This window comes from Rutidosis leptorrhynchoides, chromosome 3 (assembly GCF_046630445.1).
Source record: "Rutidosis leptorrhynchoides isolate AG116_Rl617_1_P2 chromosome 3, CSIRO_AGI_Rlap_v1, whole genome shotgun sequence".
In the NCBI taxonomy this organism is placed as follows: Eukaryota; Viridiplantae; Streptophyta; class Magnoliopsida; order Asterales; family Asteraceae; genus Rutidosis; species Rutidosis leptorrhynchoides.
The window spans coordinates 264265903-264288048 of NC_092335.1; the positions used below are offsets into that span (position 1 = coordinate 264265903).

Genomic DNA, 22146 nt, shown 5'->3' on the forward strand with positions numbered 1-22146 from the left:
TATGATACATTTTACAAACATTGCATTCTTTTTAAAAGACAAACTTTCATTTCAACGAAAGTTTACAAATATGCATACCAATTATATTAGCATGTTTCCTAAATATAATTGACTAATCTGTCATTTATTTAATAACGATCTTTCTGAACTCAGTTGGCTTGAATGCAATGTCTTTCGAAATATACCATGAACGACTTCAATTAATATCTCTAAATGAGAAAATGCACAGCGGAAGATTTCTTTCATACCTGAGAATAAACATGCTTAAAAGTGTCAACCAAAAGGTTGGTGAGTTCATTAGTTTATCATAAACATTCATTTTCATCATTTTAATCGACCACAAGATTTCATTTATATAACTACACACGTATCTCGTGTACAAAACATGATACACATAACCTATGTATAAAAATAATTCATATGGTGAACACTGGTAACCGACATTAACAAAATGCATCTAGAATATCCCCATCTTTCCGGGACTCTCATCGGATATGATAAATCGAAGTACTAAAGCATCCGTAACCCGGATGGGGTTTGTTGGGCCCGATAGATCTATCTTTAGGATTCACGTCAATTAGGGTGTCTGTTCCCTAATTCTTAGGTTACCAGACTAAAAAGGGTGATATCCGGTATAATAATCTGACCATAGAATGTAGTTTTAAGTACTTGTGTCTATTTCATCAAACATTTATAAAAACAGTGCATGTATTCTCAGCCCAAAAATATATATTGCAAAAGCATTTAAAAAGGGAATAAATGAAACTCACAATATTGTATTTTGTAGTAATTATGCATATGCCGACACTGAACAAGTGCAGGGTTGGCCTCGGATTCACGAACCTATATATCGGTTATATATATATTAACACATGTAACAAGTTTACATATTTATTTGTAATCTAATCATTATTCTAATGAATTATAATATATTAATAATAAGAATTTATGTTAAAATTTATATATGATAAAAATATATTTTTATATATCAAGTAATATTCTTTATATAGTTTACATAATATCATTTTAATAATAAAAATATAGTGATATGTATTATTAATATAATTGTATTACATGTAATAAATATATCTTTATATCAAGTAGGTATTTGATAAAAATAATAATAATAACAATAATTATATTCACTAGTAATAATAATTTTGATAATAAATAATAATCATTTATGGTGATACTAATATAATAATATTAATGTTAATGACAATAACAATAACAATAATGTTATTAAAAGTAATAATTATGTTAATGATAGTAACAATGATAATAATAATAATGTTATTATTAATAATACTAATAATATTAATAAAAATGATAATTTTTACTGAAAATAATAAAAATGATAATTTTAACAAAAATGATAGTTTTAAGATTTATAATGATGTTTTTTCTTATCAAACATGATAATTTTTAATAATAATAATAATTTTTAGTAAAAATGATAGTTTTTAATAACAATAATAAATTTTAAACGATAATTAATAATAATGCTTTAATGATAATAATAATAATAAAAATGATAATCCTAAAAATGATAATTTTAATAATAACGACACTTTTTAGTATTAACGATAATAATAATTTTAATATTGGTAAATATAAATTATTTTAATAATAATATTATTTACTAATATCAATAATAGTAATAATCATAATAATGATAATAATAATAATAATAATAATAATAATAATAATAATAATAATAATAATAATAATAATAATAATAATAATAATAATAATAATAATAATAATAATAAAAATGATATTTATAAATGATAATTTTAATAAAAGTGATAATTTTAGTAATAATGATACTTTTGATAATGATCATGATATAATAATAATAAAAATGATATTTTATCGAGATAATAATCTTAACAGTATTTTAACTAGATCATGATACTTATACTTATTATTTCATAATCATTGTATTTAATAACTTCTAGTCCACTTCCATATCATAATCATATAGTCATAATCATAATCGTACTAATAATGATAATCATAATAATAATAATTATTTATACTAACCATGATAATATTAATAATAATCTTAGTGATAATAACGATATTAATAATAATAACAATAATAATTTTAATGATAATACTTATATTAATAACGATAATGATAATAATAATTATTAGATAATAATAATAATAACGATAACAATAACAACCATAGTAATAATAATAATAATATAATAATAATAATAATAATAATAATAATAATAATAATAATAATAATAATAATAATAATAATAATAATAATAATAATAATAATAATAATAATAATAATAATAATAATAATAATAAAAGTGACGAGAGTTATACCATCCTAATCTCATCGCCATCGACTCATTATCATCACCATACCCATGACCTCCTTAAGTATAACCCATTATTCCATAGCTATAACCCATAATTTCCATAGCTTAAACCGTTTAAAAAAAACCCGTTTTGAAATCACCCGAACATAACTTCGTCGTAGTATTTTGTGTATAATAAATAATAATAATAATACTTACTACTAATAATAATAAGATTAATAATAATAATAATCTTAATAATAATAATATTAATAATAATGATATATATATGTAGAGAGTGATCGAGGGAGAAAATGAAATGTGTGATAAACTGAACCAGAATTCGATCATTTTATAGGATATTTTTGCTACCTACCCCTCATGCGATCGCATGAGATTTAAGGCACATAGACATGCGATCGCATGGCTTCAGGATCCAGCTCACATTCGAATTATTGAGACGGCCGATGATCATATACATAGCATTGTATACGTATATTTTATTTGCTAAAGGCTAAAAGCAGAATTACGCGAATTATAATCCAAAGTTATGCAATATCCGCTGAAAATAAGCACATCAGTTATGTTTTCGCATTAACAAAAGACTTCGATTTAATTCGCTATGTTTTCGCGGATAGTTAGGCAATCCGCAAACCGCGGATATTTCGAATACCATAAATAGAGAGCATGACCTCTCATTTATAGGTTGTTGATTCTCTGCCATTTGCCCAAGCCTTTATGATTTCCACTTGTGATCTGGCTCAAGGGATTTTTACATCGCGCTAAGGTGAATCATGCTAATTGACAATCAAGACCGGGTCAGGGTGATTGATCACTTGATTGCTAAAGTGAAAGACGATCATCGGGGCCCAAAATAATCATCAAACATCTCATCCTCCATCTTATTATTGCACTCGATCCTTAATTAAGTAATAACTTGATTTAGGATCGATCAATTGGCGCAATCCGTGGGACGCGTTTTATGAATTAAACTTGAAATTTTTTGTTTTGTGCTATCAAACGATTAATTACCTTGTTTAATTCTGATCGTGTATAATTCTGGTGATTCGCAGGTGAATACATTTGTAATTGGCCGAAAGTTGCTACATTAGTTGAAATAATGAGTAATACCGCTGTTCAAACAAATGCTCAAAAAAGAGGAAAAAAGCGAAAGTCGGCAAGAATGTATCAAAATTGGCAATTTGCGCCAATTAGTTTTCCAAAAATGCAGAGCGAGGATTTCTCTGAAATGCCGATAGTTGTATCATGTAAAATCGCGGAAAATGGAATTACAATCATGAAAGTTGATGTTGATAATGGTAGTAGTTTTGATCTTCTTTACGAGCAATGTTTTGTTCAACTGCCGGAGAGTATCAAAGCAACTTTACAACCAACCACAGCTTCGCTGACTGGTTTTGCGGGGGAATCTTCATTGCCTATGGGTATTTTGCCCTTAGATGTTGACCTTGTTGCTGACAATGATGATAGTTTAGTGCGCCGAGCGCGGCTACATTTCTATGTTATGCGAACCTCATCTCGCTATAACATGTTGTTAGTGTGACAACCTGGAGATTTCCGACCAAATTTAAACTTAATTGTTATTTAATTTTTACACGATAAGCAAAGTCTGTAATATTGAGTCTCAAAACTTTGAATTTGTTTTATGAAAACATTTGACTTCGACCATTTCCGACAATTCACGAACCATTATTTGTAAATAGATAAATATATATAAATAGGTAAATATAAATAATTATGCATAAGAATATTAATAAACTATTATATACAATATACAATTTGTTATAAATAAATATGTAAATTAATATAAGATATATTAAAATTTATTATAAAAGTGAATATATAAAGTATGTTATAAGTAATAAGTAATTTCGAAGTTATTTAATAAACGACGGTAACGTGCAATTGTCATTCAATAGATAGCAAATGAGTTAAAAAGGAACTTATGTGATTTTAAAATAAACGGAGACTCGAAAATTGGTTTTATAAATTTTAGGCTTAGTAAAAATGTATTTAGGAGCTATTTATTTAATTTTAAAACTTTTTATATTTTACTTGGGAGTGGGAGTGAATAATTAATGTAAATTTTATTTAATAATTAATGACCGAATTTTATACCATAATGACTAAAATAAATAAATATAGTTAATCTAAAAATTTGGAATTTATCCGAGAACTTTTATCCGCCCCTGATTAACAACGGGGTACGAAACTCAGTCTGTGGAATAGTGTCAGCAAGGTAATAGAATATATATCCGTGATACTTTTGAATCAATCATCAAATTTACCGTTGTTGGTGATAATTAAATTATAATTGTACGATATCATTTACTTCATCTATATAACATATATTTATTTATTTATTTATTATTTATGTGAAGTATTAAAAAAAAAAAAAAACCATCACCCGGCTGCTAACTGTTTAATTTAGGAATTCATGTGATTTACTATTATTATTTTATATTATTATTACTGTGTTAGTTGTTGATTCATATATGAGATATGCATATATACATATGCATCATTTATTTGATCAACTACAACCACCCTAGTTCACCATCGAGAACCACTATCCTCTCAATCATCCTCCATCGTTAACACCTACAACTCACAACACCTTCTTCATTGAGACACCACCGGTTAGCACTCGATAACCATCTACAACCACATCGCCTTTCATCTCCACAACCATCGTTACCACTTTTAAAGCCGGCCCACTTCATCTTCAATCTCTCTCTACAATCACCACTATGCTTCACGAGCTCCTATTGTTGCAACTTGAATCACCACCACCAAATCACCTTCATCAAGAGAACACCAAAAAAAAAAACTCGTTTTTCTATTTTCTGTTCGAACACAAAGAACACCACAACCATTCTTGTTTCATTAACAACCAACCCAACACTTCAGTTCCTGTTATTCTGATCATTCACAACCCATTAACATTCCATTCGATCAAACTCTTAAATGAACGATCCAAGTCCTCCTCACCACCGTGACACCACACACCATCATAAACGGCTACTACGCTTGCTTGTTTGCTACTAATCTTCGACCCAAATCATCAGACATCACCTTCATCAAAAGCACAACCAATTTCGCTATCATATTACTACTACTGTTGGATTTCTGTCATCCAACCCACCATAACCGTCACCATGTTTGACTTATACTTGCTATTTCTGTTTTAATTTTTAAATGCGAAGATGATGGAAGATGAACACCACTGCTACAGCTGCTAAAATGTTTCTGTTTCTGTTCCAGTTCAAACCACAACCACCACCAAACACTCAACACCACCAAGACTATCACCTTTGTAGGTTATTTCGTTTTCTGTTTCTATTTAACTCTGTTAGGATTAATTGGTTTGTCACTTAACAATCATAAGTTTAGTTTTAATTAATTAAGTTTGGTAGATAATTGAAAGTGGCATGTAGGACCGATTCTCATGCAGTGAATGTTAAAATATGATAAGTGGGTATGAGTTACCACTTATTTAGGAGAAGTTAGCATATAGGAAATGGGTCTTGTACATGAAAGATGAGTGGGTCCATGTTGACCAGATTTTTAGGAAGACTACTAGGTTATTTGTTGGTCCACGTTTATTACTGTAAAGGCTATATATAGTCACATTACTTTATTGAATAATGCAGAGAAGTTCAATACAATGTAGTCGATAGTGTTGTTTTGTCTTCTTTATATATTCAGTATATTATATTATTGAGTATATTCAAAGTAAGATGTATGAAAGCATGATTTAGGAACTATATGTTCCAACAATTGGTATTAGAGCATGACGATTCTGGAGCCTAGCAAGAATGAAGATAACAAGAAAGAAATGATTGATTGCAATTATATGCAATCAAAGCAAGTAGCAATCAAGTAGCAAGCAAGTAGCAAGCAAGTCAGCAAGAAAGTTAACAAGCAAGTTAGCAAGAAAGAAGCAAGAAATTTATCAAGCAAGAAGAAGATAATAGCAGAGCTATTCATCAAGAATAGCAAGAAAGCATCAGCAGAACAAAGATGCAGCAAGAGCAACAAGCCGAAAGTTGCAGCAAGTAGTGGCAGGGCTTATTTTGATTTTCGAATCAGCAAGAAAGAAGCAGAAGCACGTGATCACATCGTAGCAGGAAAATGCAACGGTGCGTAGCAGGAAAACGCAGCGGTGCATAGCAGGAAAAACGCATCAGCAGTTTACAGCAGTAAAATAGCAGGCGGAAAAAGCTGTTAATAGCAGCAGGAGAAGCAGTTGAAAATAATAACAGCAGGAAGAAATAAGTAGCAAGAACAAACCAATTAAGGGGGTTAATGTTAGGATTAATTGGTTTGTCACTTAATAATCATAAGTTTAGTTTTAATTATTTAAGTTTGGTAGATAATTGAAAGTGGCATGTAGGATCGATTCTCATGCAGTGAATGTTAAAATATGATAAGTGGGTATGAGTTACCACTTATTTAGGAGAAGTTAGCATATAGGAAATGGGTCTTGTACGTGAAAGATGAGTGGGTCCATGTTGACCAGATTTTTAGGAAGACTACTAGGTTATTTGTTGGTCCACGTTTGTTACTGTAAAGGCTATATATAGTCACATTACTTTATTGAATAATGCAGAGAAGTTCAATACAATGTAGTCGATAGTGTTGTTTTGTTTTCTTTATATATTCAGTATATTATATTATTGAGTATATTCAAAGTAAGATGTATGAAAGCAAGATTTAGGAACTATATGTTCCAACAAACTCGCAAACTGACTGATTCCCTACTGCCCGTTTATTTCTATTTATGCTTGAAAACCGTCGGACAACCACCACTCGAAGAATGCAACCTCGTTATCGTTACTTTATGTTGTTGCTATTTTTTTCTCTCGATGATGATTGTGCTTCGTAAGGGTGGTGATGAACGAGGCAGACGATTATGATGATAAGACATTGATGAAGGTAAGATGATGATAATACGTAATGATTCGAATACCTACTGATGCAGCTAATAATTCGATGAATAAAACGGCTGCCATTAAATTGTGGATCAAAATATTCGGCTGTGTTATCAGGTTAATTAAATGGGTTTAAATTGTTGTGCCATACATGATCTAATGGATTTACAAAATATTTTATTGTTGGGCCAAGTTTATTTTTGGGCCGAATATTAGAGGAAGAGGAAGAGAGAAATGACGATTTCATATGTTATATAATATCATTTCGGAGTATAATTCAAATATGGAGAACAGAGGAATGGTTCAGAGTGTAGGGGAGTGAGCGGGAGTTCGCGGGTTCGAGTCTCGTCTGCGATATTTTTTTAGAAAAAGCTTGGAAAGGGTATACACTTTTATTTTAATTCTATCATTATTATTAATATTATTATTATTATTATTATTATTATTATTATTATTATTATTATTATTATTATTATTATTATTATTATTATTATTATTATTATTATTATTAATTATTAAGTATTAAGTATTATATTAAAAATTAATATTTTCATTATCGTTATTATTAAAGTTATCATTTTATTAAAAACTACTATTATTATTATTTGTATCATTATTTTACAATCATTATTATTATTATTTTTTTTTACTAACAATATTTTTATTATCATTATATTGATTACCATTAATAATATTATTATTATCATGATTATTATTATTGTAATTACTTTTATTATAAAAAAATTATTACTATTATTGTTACTATTATTATAAGCTAATACAATTTTCTTTATTAATATTAATTTACCAAATAACAATTAGTTACATAAAATCATATTTAATACATATAACATATAATTTACTAAAATAACAAATATATCACTAATAATATAAAACTTCGTTCGATTTCAATTATATGTGTTAATATAGATATAAATGATATAGGTTCGTGAATTCGAGGCCAACCCTGCATTGTTCAATTTAGTTATATGTATTTTTACTACAAAATACAGTATGTGAGTTTCATTTCCTCCCTTTTTCTCTTTACATTTTTGGGATTGAGAATACATGCGCTGCTTTTATAAATATTTTACAAAATAAGCACAAGTTCATGAAACTACATTCTACGATTGTATTGTTATACCGGATATTTGTACTTATTATTATTATGCTTGGTAACCTAAGAATTAGGGAACAGACACCCTAATTGACGCGAATCCTAAAGGTAGATCTACGGGCACCAACTACCCCCATTTTCGAATAGTGGAAATGCTTTAGTACTTCGAAGGGTTCTTGTCATACATTTGAATAGTGGAATGTATGATGCCAGATATCTTAAGCGCTCTATGTTAAGGTCGATTACCAGGCGACTCATCGTATGAATGATTTTTGCAGTTGTAATGATCCTGCGCATTTAATTAAATGAAATCTTGTGGCTTATTAAATATTATGATTAAACCTATGAACTCACCAACCTTTTGGTTGACACTTTAAAGCATGTTTTTTCTCAGGTATGAAAGAAATCTTCCGCTGTGCATTTGCTCATTTTAGAGATATTACTTGGAATCATTCATGACATATTTCAAAAGACGTTGCATTCGAGTCATTGAGTTCATCAAGATTATTATCAAGTCATTTATAGTTGGATATATATTAAGAAGTGGTATGCATACTGTCAACTTTCAATGTAATGAAAGATTGTCTTTTCAAAAACGAATGCAATGTTTGTAAAAATGTATCATATAGAGGTCAAGTACCTCGCGATGTAATCAACTGTTATGAATCGTTTATAATCGATATGGACTTCGTCCGGATGGATTAGGACGGGTTATCACAGTTAGGCAGAACTGCCTTAGGTAAATTCAAAATTGGCCCATCTACAATTCATGGCATGATTAAATTCGCAACACGCAAAGGTGTCGCGATAATAAATTCAACAAGCAAGGTGCCCATTTGTGCGGCTATTAATGTAAAAAGTGCAGTTCAAGATACTGCGAAAGTCGCAGAAAATATGGTATTGGTTAATCCCGCGTATCCCGAACAAAAAATTAAAGTAGGATGTAATGTTAGTGAGGATACAAGGAAACAAATTGTGCAGTTACTTATGCAGTACATAGATGTTTTTGCTTGGTGTGAAAATGATATGTCTAACGACCCGTCCTAATCCATCCGGACGAATAAATTACAATTGATTACATCGCGAGGTACTTGACCTCTATATGATACATTTTACAAACATTGCATTCGTTTTTGAAAAGACAATCTTTCATTACATCGAAAGTTGACAGCATGCATACCATTTCATAATATATCCAACTATAATTGACTTAATAATAATCTTGATGAACCCAACGACTCGAATGCAACGTCTTTTGAAATATGGCATGAACGACTCCAAGTAATATCCTTAAATTAAGCAAATGCATAGCGGAAGATTTCTTTCATACCTGAGAATAAACATGCTTTAAAGTGTCAACTAAAAGGTTGGTGAGTTCATTAGTTTATCATAAATAATAATTTCATAATTTTAATAGACCACAAGATTTCATATTTCCATTTCTCATAAACATACGTCCCATTCATAGAGACAAAATAATCATTCATATGGATTGAACACCTGGTAACCGACATAAACAATATGCATATAAGAATATCCCCTATCATTCCGGGACACCCTTCAGATATGATATAAATTTCGAAGTACTAAAGCATCCGGTACTTTGGATGGAGTTTGTTAGGCCCAATATATCTATCTTTAGGATTCGCGTCAATTAGGGTGTCTGTTCCCTAATTCTTAGATTACCAGACTTAATAAAAAGGGGCATATTCGATTTCGATAATTCAACCATATAATGTAGTTTCAATTACTTGTGTCTATTTCGTAAAACAGTTATAAAAACAGTGCATGTATTCTCAGTCTCAAAAATATATATTGCAAAAGCATTTAAAAGGGGAGTAATGAAACTCACCTAATGTATTTTGTAGTAAAAATACATATGACAAAACGGAACAATGCAGGGTTGACCTCGGATTCACGAACCTATATTAATTGCATTTCTATTAAAACATATAATTGAAATATCATAATTTCAATTGTTAATATATATTATTTATATATATTTTGTAGTTATATAAGATTTATACTAAATTCCATTTAAAACATATATTTTATGTTATATCTTAAATCATATGTTATATATATTTATTTGTATATGTATTTAAAGTGATTAGTATGTTTATATTAATATTTATATATATACATTTAGTATAATATTAAAAATACCTATTTTGTTGTATTTAAGTTTTTATCTAAGAAATGTTAATATCGTTTATATGTTGTTATATGGAATATTAATATGATTGTAGTATATATAAATAGTATGTTCTATGTACATAATATATTTGTTTAAAAACAATAATTTTGATATTAATGATTTACTAATAATAATAATAATAATAATATTAATAATAATAATAATAATAATAATAATAATAATAATAATAATAATAATAATAATAATAATAATAATAATAATAATAATATATATTAAAATAGAAGTATATACCCTTGTAAATGTTTTTCTAAAAAGAAATGCCCCAGACGAGGCTCGAACCCGCGACCTCCCGCTACCACAACACTACCCTTTAACCATTGCTCCAATGCTGTCTTTCTTAATTTTTACCCTTTCCAAATATCATTTAAACTGTTTTTCTGTTTCATCTATTTCTTTTCTTCTTCATTGATTACATTCGATCCAGTGATCTTTCTAAAATCATAAACGTTGTTTCATTGGTTTATTTAAAACTTGAAATTTAATTAGTCGTAACTTACTGAGATAAATTGTATTTACAGAAAAGAAATAAAAAAAACGCTGTAACAGCTTGTTCAAATAAAATGAAGAACATAAATTCACTTTTTGAGTTCTAGAGTGTTTTAGATGAAAATTATAACATGAAAATGATGGCAAATCATTCTTTGAAACTTTCTCCATCTTTAATTCGATCAAAAACATTCAAACGAAATCAAATTTTATGATGAACGAATTGTTTGACTTTTGAATTCATAACTTTGACTCCAAAATTCTTTCTTGATACTAAAAATTGGGGTTTGAATCTTTTCAGAGAGTTTAAATGGAAGATTTAGAGTTAAACTGCATTAACACAATTTAAAATTTATTAAGAAATCTTCCTAGTTGAAAAATGAAGAAGAAACAGGGCAGTTTGACTGATTTCTTAAATTTTGGATTTAATTTTGACAATTTAAAAGAGGTTATTGGTACTTGAGATTGTGGATTGCTAATGTGGATCGAAAGATATCATTTACACTGAAATTGGTCTGGTTTTGTGGTTATTATCATCGACAGAAGGAATCATTTCAGAGTAAAAGAAAGAAAAAAATAAATAAAGAAAAACAAGAATTTGATAATGACCCTAAACAGATTTTGGACTCTATCTGTGAGTTGTAATCGACTGGAATCTTTTTAGATACAGGAAATCAAGAATTGATAGTGATGTTAAACTAATTCATCTACTATATTGATATTTATATAATCAGTAGTAATATTAATTGTAATTAATAATAATTATATTAATAATAATGATTAATAATAATATAAATACTAATAGTAATAATAGTAATCGGAATACATATAATAAAAATAATATGATGCTATAATAATGATAATTTCAATGGATTTGATAATAAAAAGATAATAATAATACTGTTATTAATAATACTAATAATAATACTGATATTATTATTAATGGTAATAAAATATTAATAGTTTTAATATGTAAATGATAATAGTAATTACTTATAATACTGATATTATTATTAACTAATGATAATACTAATTATAGTAATACTAACATTATTAATGATAATAATAATATTAGTAATAACAATATTATAACAATTTATATATATCAAACTCATATTTAGATTTTATATATAATTAAAGTAATATTAATACTACTAGTATTGACTTTAATATTGAAAGTAATAACAATATTATTATAACAACTATAATTATAAATGTATTACATATATTATTACTTATGTAATATTTATTATTCATATAATATATCATACAATAACTTTTATTGATTATTTAATATTTTTAAGACATATAATTATCACAATATATTAGAAGTCATATATATTTATATATAGATTCACTTTTAATAATTAATTAATGATTCTGTTTTATTGTTTTACATTTTTAACTCAAATGATTAAATTTTATTAATTTAAAATATTATATATACACTTTTATTTATATATGTATATATATATATATATATATATATATATATATATATATATATATATATATATATATATATATATATATATATATATATATATATATATATATATATATATATATATATATATATATATATATATATTTACATTTTTTATATACACTCAACTGTTCGTGAATCGTCGGTCAGTCAAGGGTTAAAATAAATACATGGACAAAGTTCAAAATTTTGAGATTCAATTTAACAGACTTTGCTTATCGTGTCGAAACCATATAAAGATTAAGTTTAAATTTGGTCGAAAATTCCCGGGTCGTCACAATATGACTGGTGTTTCGCGTCATATTGCGGAACACCGACTTAATGTAAATCCATCCTTAAAACCTGTGGTGCAGAAGCGTAGAGGCATGGCCCCAGCTCGTGTGAAATGACTATGTGAAGAGGTAATAAAATTGGTGCGAGCTGGAATTTTACGCGAGGCTCAATACCAATCATGGATTGCGAATCCAGTATTGGTAAAAAAGCCTGATGGTTCATGGAGAATGTGTATTGATTTTAAGGATTTAAATAAAGCGTGTCCTAAGGATAATTATCTGCTTCCAGAAATTGATTTAAAAGTGGAATCTTTACACGCTTTTCCTTATAAATGTTTTTTGGATGCGGCAAGGGGTTATCATCAGATCCCAATGGCTCAAGAAGATATAGATAAAACCGCTTTTCATACCGGTAAAGGTGTATTTTCCTATATAATGATGCCTTTTGGCTTAATCAATGTGGGTGCGACATATCAACGTTTGATTGACACCGCGTTCGAAAAGTAAATTGGGCGTAATCTTGAGGCTTACGTTGATGATTTGGTGATCAAAAGCGCAACGCAAGAGCGAATCGTAGAAGATATGCGCGAAACGTTTGACACACTGCGTAGAATCAACATGAAGCTCAATCCGCTAAAATGTAGTTTTGGCGAAACCGAAGGAAAGTTTTTGGGATATCTCATCACAGAACAAGGTATTCAAGCTAATTCAAAAAAGATTGTGGCTATTGAATATATGGCCTCGCCGAGAACGGTTAAAGAGGTGCAAAGTTTGACGGGAAAGTTAGATGCATTAACGTGTTTCTTGTTTAAAGCTGCTGAAAGACAATTGCCGTTTTTCAAAGCTTTAAAAGATTGCTTGAAACAAAAAAGCTTTGTTTGGTCAAGTGAAGCAGAAGTTGCATTTCAAGAAATGAAGAAATTGTTGAAAACTTTGCCTACGTTAACAGCGCCAATTGATGGCGAAATTCTATACCTTTATATATCAGTGATAAATGAAGCTTTTGGTTCAGTTTTAATCGCGGAAAGGGATAAAATACAAAAGCCTGTGTATTTTGTCAGTAAAGCTCTTACAGGAAGTGAAATAAATTATGCGCCGATTGAGAAGTTTGTATACGCGCTTATTTTAACATCGCGAAGGCTAAGAAGATATTTTCAGGGGCATCCAAAACATGTGTTAACCAATATGCCGATCAAGCAAGTCTTAACAAAACCAGAGATATCTGGCAGACTCACGTTATGGGCAGCAGAGTTGGGTACTTATCAAATATCTTACCTTCCGCGTGGTGCTGTAAAGGGCCAGGTTATGGCGGATTATCTCCCTGAAATGTCTGGAGAATTGGAGGTGATTAATGAGTGAACAACGTTAAAATCGGTAATTGGCGAAATTTGAGATTTATTTACTGATGGTGCTTCATGTGCAAAGGGCGCAGGTGCGGGTTTGGTTTTGGCAAGCCCAAGTGGTGAAGAGCATACATACGCGTTGCGTTTTAATTTTGATGTGACAAATAATGAAGCAGTGTATGAAGCAATACTTGCTGGTTTAAATATTGCGCGAAAGATGAATATTACTAAGTTGCGAGCATTTACAGATTTGCAGTTAGTAGCAAATCAGTTTAATGGTTCTTTTGATGCACATGATTCTTCTATGCAGAAATACTTGCAGTTGTTAAAAGAATCGACAGAGCGGTTTGAACATTTTGAACTTGTGCAAGTGCCAAGATGTCAAAATAAGAAGGCGGATGCTTTGAATAGGTTGGCCGCTTTAACGTTTTTGCATTTTCAAAAATAAGTATAGGTTGAAGAATTGCCAAGCAAGTCAATAGATAACGACTTAATGGTTTCGTCTGTTGAAGAAGAACAGCCAAATTGGATGGAGCCAATCTTGCACTACATCCGCAATGATACTTTGCCAAGTGATAAGCGCGAAGCTCGCCTGGTAAGTGTAGTAACCCGAACTTTTCCATGTTAATGAGATTGATATTTACATGACTAAATGTTTCCAACGTGTTAAGCAATCAAACTTGTTAAGACTTGATTAATTGAAATAGGTTTCATATAGACAATTGACCACCCAAGTTGACCGGTGATTCACGAACGTTAAAACTTGTAAGAACTATACGATGACATATATATGGTTATATATATAGTTAACATGATTTATTATAAGTAAGTATCTCATTAGGTATATTAACAATGAGTTATATACATAAAAATGAGTCTATTAAATTAAGAAACTCGAAAACAATATATATAACGATTATCGTTATAACAACGTCTTACTAGGTACATATGAATCATATTAAGATATTGATACACTTGGTTAATTATGCTAAATGATAAGTAAATATATCATTAAGTGTATTAACAATGAACTACATATGTAAAAATAAGACTGCTAACTTAATGATTTCGAAACGAGTCATATATGTAACGATTATCGTTGTAACGACATTTAACTGTATATATATCATACTAAGATATATTATATATCATAATATCATGATAATGTAACAATTTTACATCTCATTTGATATAATAACCAATGGGTTAACAACATTTAACAAGATCGTTAACCTAAAGGTTTCAAAACAACATTTACATGTAACGACTAACGATGACTTAACGACTCAGTTAAAATGTATATACATGTAGTGTTTTAATATGTATTCATACACTTTTGAAAGAATTCAAGACACTTATCAAAATACTTCTACTTAACAAAAATGCTTACAATTACATCCTCGTTCAGTTTCATCAACAATTTTACTCGTATGCACCCGTATTCGTACTCGTACAATACACAGCTTTTAGATGTATGTCCTATTGGTATATACACTCCAATGATCAGCTCTTAGCAGCCCATGTGAGTCACCTAATACATGTGAGAACCATCATTTGGAAACTAGCATGAAATATCTCATAAAATTACAAAAATATGAGTAATCATTCATGACTTATTTACATGAAAACAAAATTACATATCCTTTATATCTAATCCATATACCAACGACCAAAAACACCTACAAACACTTTCATTCTTCAATTTTCTTCATCTAATTGATCTCTCTCAAGTTCCATCTTCAAGTTCTAAGTATTCTTCATAAATTCCATAAGTATAGTTTCATAAAAATCAAGAATACTTCCAAGTTTGCAAGCCTACTTCCAAGCTTTATAATCCTTTCCAAGTAATCATCTAAGATCAAGGAACCTTTGTTATTTATAGTAGGTTATCTTTCTAATTCAAGGTAATATTCATATTCAAACTTTGATTCAATTTCTACAACTATAACAATCTTATTTCGAGTGAAAATCTTACTTGAACTGTTTTCGTGTCATGATTCTGTTTCAAGAACTTTCAAGCCATCCAAGGATCCTTTGAAGCTAGATCCATATTTCTCATTTCCAGTAGTTTTATCCAGAAAACTTGAGGTAGTAATGATGTTCATAACATCATTCGATTCATACATATAAAGCTATCTTATTCGAAGGTTTAAACTTGTAATCACTAGAACATAGTTTAGTTAATTCTAAACTTGTTCGCAAACAAAAGTTAATTCTTCTAACTTGACTTTTAAAATCAACTAAACACATGTTCTATATCTATATGATATGCTAACTTAATGATTTAAAACCTGGAAACATGATGAACACCATAAAATCGGATATACGCCGTCATAGTGAAACTGGGGGCTGTTTTGGTTTGGATTATTAAAATCTATGATAAACTTTGATTTAAAAGTTGTTCTTCTGGGAAAATGATTTTTCATATGAACATGAAACTATATCCAAAAATCAAGGTTAAACTCAAAGTGGAAGTATGTTTTCTAAAATGGTCATCTAGACGTCGTTCTTTCGACTGAAATGACTACCTTTACAAAAACAACTTGTAACTTATAATTTCGACTATAAACCTATACTTTTTCTATTTAGATTCATAAAATAGAGTTCAATATGAATACATAGCAATTTGATTCACTCAAAACGGATTTAAAATGAAGAAGTTATGGGTAAAACAAGATTGGATATTTTTGATCTTTTTAACTACGGGAAATGTTTAACAAATCTATACAAATCATATCCTAGCTAACTTATATTGTATTATACATGTATTCTAATACGTATGCAAATGTTTTGACATATCATATTGACCCATGTATATATATTATTTGGAACAACCATAGACACTCTATATGCAGTAATGTTGGAGTTAGCTATACAGGGTTGAGGTTGATTCCAAAAATATATATACTTTGAGTTGTGATCTAGCCTAAGACGTGTATACACTTGGTCGTGGATTAATTCAAGATAATATATATCGATTTATTTCTGTACATCTAACTGTGGACAACTAGTTGTAGGTTACTAACGAGGACAGCTGACTTAATACACTCAAATCTTTAAAACATAATAAAAATGGTTGTAATTATATTTTGATCATACTTTGATATATATGTACATATTTGTATAGGTTCATGAATCGATCCGTGACCAAGTCTTATTTCCAAGGAAGGAAATATCTGTGAAAGTGAGTTATAGTCCCACTTTTAAAATCTAATATTTTTGGGATGAGAATACATGTAGGTTTTTATAAATGATTTACAAAATAGACACAAGTACGTGAAACTACATTCCATGGTTGAATTATAGAAATCGAATATGCCCCTTTTATAAAGTCTGGTAATCTAAGAATTAGGGAACAAACACCCTAATTGACGTGAATCCTAAAGATAGATCTATTGGGCCTAACAAACCCCATCCAAAGTACCAGATGCTTTAGTACTTCAAAATTTATATCATATACGAAGGGTGTCCCGGAATGATGGGGATATTCTTATATATGCATCTTGTTAATGTCGGTTACCAGGTGTTCACCATATGAATGATTTTTATCTCTATGTATGGGATGTGTATTGAAATATGAAATCTTGTCGTCTATTGTTACGATTTGATATATATAGGTTAAACCTATAACTCACCAACATTTTTGTTGATGTTTAAAGCATGTTTATTCTCAGGTGAATACTAAGAGCTTCCACTGTTGTATACTAAAATAAGGAGAAGATTTTGAGTCCATGTTTGTATGATATTGTGTAAAAACCGCATTCAAGAAACATATGTCGATGTAATATATTTCTATTGTAAACCATTATGTAATGGTCGTGTGTAAACAGTATATTTTAGATTATCATTATTTGATAATCTACGTAATGTTTTTAAAACCTTTATTGATAAAATAAAGGTTATGGTTGTTTTAAAAATGAATGCAGTCTTTGAAAAACGTCTCATATAGAGGTCAAAACCTCGCAACGAAATCAATTAATATGGAACGTTTATAATCAATATGAACGGGAAATTTCAGTAAGAGAGCGAGCACCAATGTATATCATTCAAAATGATATCTTATATCGTAAGTCATACTGCAGTCCAATGATGCGATGCGTTGGACCAATTGAGGCAGAAATGATAGTCGATGAAATGCATAGCGGTTCTTGTGCACTGCATTCAGGCTATAAAACTATTGCTGCGAGAATTATGCGGATGGGTTACTTTTGGCCATCCCTGTATCACGATGTTGCAAAAATTGTTAAGAGATGTAAAAGTTGCCAAAGGCATGCTCCGTAAAATCGAATTCCAAGGCATGATATGATTCCTGTCAATTCGCCATGGCCATTTCACAAGTGGGCTATTGACATTGTAGGGCCATTTCCTACGGGACCGGGAAATGTCAAGTTTCTAATCGTGGCAATTGAGTACTTTACAAAATGGGTGGAAGCTAAGGCGGTTCGCACTATCACTGGTGTGCAAGTGCGAAACTTTGTGTGGGAATACATTGTTTGTAGATTTGGTATTTCGTGTGAATTGGTTAGTGATAACGGTGCACAAATAGCAAAAGATCCTTTTAAGACATGGTGCACTGATTTGAATATAATACAACAATTTACATCAGTGGCGCATCCGCAGGCTAATGGATTATGCGAAGTAACCAATCGCGATATTGTAAATGGCATTAAAAGGAGGTTACACGAAAAGCGAACCGGTTGGGTGGATGAATTACCCAATGTGTTGTGGGCACATTGCACTACTTTCAAGAAAAGCACAGGGGAAACACCTTTTAGTTTGGTGTATGGCTCGGAGGCAGTAATACCCAGTGAAATTCTCGTGCCAACGCATAGAGTCGCTAACTTTGAAGAAGAAGCAAACGATGATGCATTGGGCGAAAATTTAAATTTCATTGAAGAGCGAAGGTTAATGGCTACTATCAGAGAAGCGAATAATAAACAGCAGATCACTAAGTATTATAATAAACGAGTGCGAGCTTTGTCTTTCGATATAGGCGAATGGGTACTGCGAAATAATGAGGCAATCAGAGCAGAAAAGCTTGGCAAATTGGGACCTAATTGGGAAGGCCCTTATCAAATTGTAGCAATTAATGTAGCAGGTTCATATAAGCTCGCGGATGTGGATGGGCGAACTTTACCTAATGCGTGGCATGCTATTTTACTAAAGCGATATTATGCATAACTCTGAGCAAAGTTATATGTAACCTAAGGTGCATATGCGTAATGCGTGAAATTAGCTTCAAGGCTTATAGTTGATATTCTTTTTATATCTTTTAATTTTTAATTTTTTGCAAGTCTTGTTCACGCTTGTAAGAATTTCAGAATTGGCATTAGAAAGAATATACGAAATATTTTCTTGTGAAATGCAAATGATTATGAAATGTTTTATACTTTGTTTCATAATGTTGTGATATTTCGTAGGGTTTAGATAGCAAAGTGATGAAAAAGCCCATTTTGGCAGCAGAAATTATTGCGAAAGGAATTTATATCCTAAGTGGTTGATTTAGCCAATGCTTAGTTGCTTCGCAATGCTAATTGATTGCCTAAGGATTGTTACGGCGGACTTAGAAGATTCATAACATATAAATATATATATGCATACAGATTGTTTCGCAAAAGTACACATTTATTATGTACACAGTAGTAAAAGTTGGAAATTGCAAAGGACAAGTCCATGTTATGAATATCTGATAATGAAAGCGCTATATAAATAAAAGTACTTGCAAATATAAGAAAGAGAGAAATTTTATTAATAATGACGCAGAGGCAGCCGCGTGCTGTTATACAAAGCGAGTTTCTACTCTTTGGTTAAGTCAAGCTTGATGATGTCATCTGCAGTGACATCCTCTCGCTCGCTTATTGCGGTTATCTTAGGGAGGGGAATTTTAGCTATGCTGTGACAACCCGAAAATTTCCAACCAAATTTAAACTTTAATCTTTATATGTTTCCGACACGATAAGCAATATTTGTTAAGTTAAATTGCAAGAATTTTAAACAATGTTCATACATTTATTCAACCTCGACCAAGTTCCAATGATTCACGAACCATTGAACGAATATGATTATATATGTGTATGTGTATATATATTATAACTTGAAACGTAAATAAAATATTAGATTAAATACTTTATATGATTGTATCTGTTTCAAAATGTTTATCAATGGAATTAGAAGATAAGATCAAATAATTGAATTATCAAATATATTGAATTATGATTACAAGTCTCTGTTGAAAGGCCCACGTTGATTTAAGAAATCTTTCCATTTTAACAATATTCGGAAAATAGTAAAGTGATTTATAAATAAGAACAAATTGTCAATCATTGAGAACTAGACAAAGGATAGTAGAATATTGAATCTCATAAAGACTCGATTGATCTATTTAGTTTCAAACGTAAAAAAACGTTTTCAGTTTAAAAAGAACTTTATTATTAAAACGTATATAACTTTTATAAATATCTAGAACCACTTTTGACAACTCATTACTTAACTAGTATGATAAAGATAACGATATTTATATTTTATTTTATTAAATATATATAACGATTCAAATTAATATTATATATATTTATACGCGTATTATACGTACATAGTTTTATACTTTTACTATACTTAAACTTTACCTTTACTTTATTTTTACTTTACTTTAACTTTAATAATTCACTTTAATAATTCATACTTTAATAATTCACTTTAATAATTCATACTTTAATAATTCACTTTAATAATTCATACTTTAATAATTCGCTTTAATAATTTATACTTTAATAATTCACTTTAATAATTCATACTTTAATAATTCACTTTAATAATTCAAAAAATCTATTATAAATAGAATTCAATAGGTTTCATTATTTCATAGAAACTTGAAAATATTTTTCTCTAAACTCTCTCAATCAATTTACATATATATATTTACTCCGTATTATTTCAAGATATTATTAGTATACATAAAATATTACGACGGAGTGCTGTCCGAGTGATTTCGAAATTGTTTTTCGAGTAGGATAGGATTAAGGAAATTATGGGTTATAGATATGGAGGTGATTGAGTATGGTTCATGGGTATGCTCGTGAGGTCAATATAGTGTTTATCATTTTTTTTGCGTCTACATACCTTTCCTGCAATATTGAATCTCAATATTGATACGTGAATACTCATAATTTAACTTTTACATACTAATAGTGTATCCCTGACTAGTGCTCGAGTATTTAGGATTATGCATGCTTGTACTTTTGATATTGCCCTTAGACGGGTTAGGTTAAATATTGAATTAGTTATACTTGCGGTTGAGATAAGGTATAAGATATGCATGTCCTTGGAAAGCTAGCGAAAAATTAAGAACTTTTCCTTTAGATATCGAATGGTTTCGATGAACGGATTAGAAGTTATAATCAATTGAATTTTCGATATTTTTATTAAAAATGATTATTATTATCGTCGTTTTTATCGTCGTTCTAGTTTTATCTTATTATTATCATTATTATTATCTTTATCAATAAAAGAGATTTATCATTAAAAATTGTTATTTTTTTTATTATTACTATCGTTATTATCGTTAAAGTTATAATTAGTATTATTATTATTATCCAGTTATTATTATTATTATTATTATTATTATTATTATTATTATTATTAGTATTATTATTATTATCATTATTAATATATATATATCATTATTTAAAAATGGTTATTGTTATTGTTATTGTTATTATTATTATTACTATATTATCATTAAGATAATTATTAGTATTATCGTTAATAATGTTATAGTAACTATCATTATTAATATTAGTGTAATTAAAACAAATATTTGTAACACCTAATTATTTTGATTACTATTATTATCATTATTATGAACACGATATAAAAGACAATTAAAAGCTATTAAACGAAACGATTAGAAAATAATGAGTAAGAGTATTATGATGAAATTAAAATATTATAAGAT

At 29.2% G+C, this 22146-nt stretch overlaps 1 protein-coding gene across 1 annotated transcript; it reads left to right on the plus strand.

The window, feature by feature from the left end:
- Positions 1-13587: 13587 nt before the first annotated feature.
- LOC139900977 (uncharacterized) lies at positions 13588-19696 on the plus strand. The gene is made up of 6 exons (XM_071883720.1): positions 13588-14196; positions 14278-14565; positions 14650-14790; positions 18267-18447; positions 18553-18851; positions 19616-19696. The coding sequence occupies exons 1-6, from the start codon at positions 13588-13590 to the stop codon at positions 19694-19696; spliced, it is 1599 nt and encodes a 532-aa protein (XP_071739821.1).
- Positions 19697-22146: the final 2450 nt, after the last annotated feature.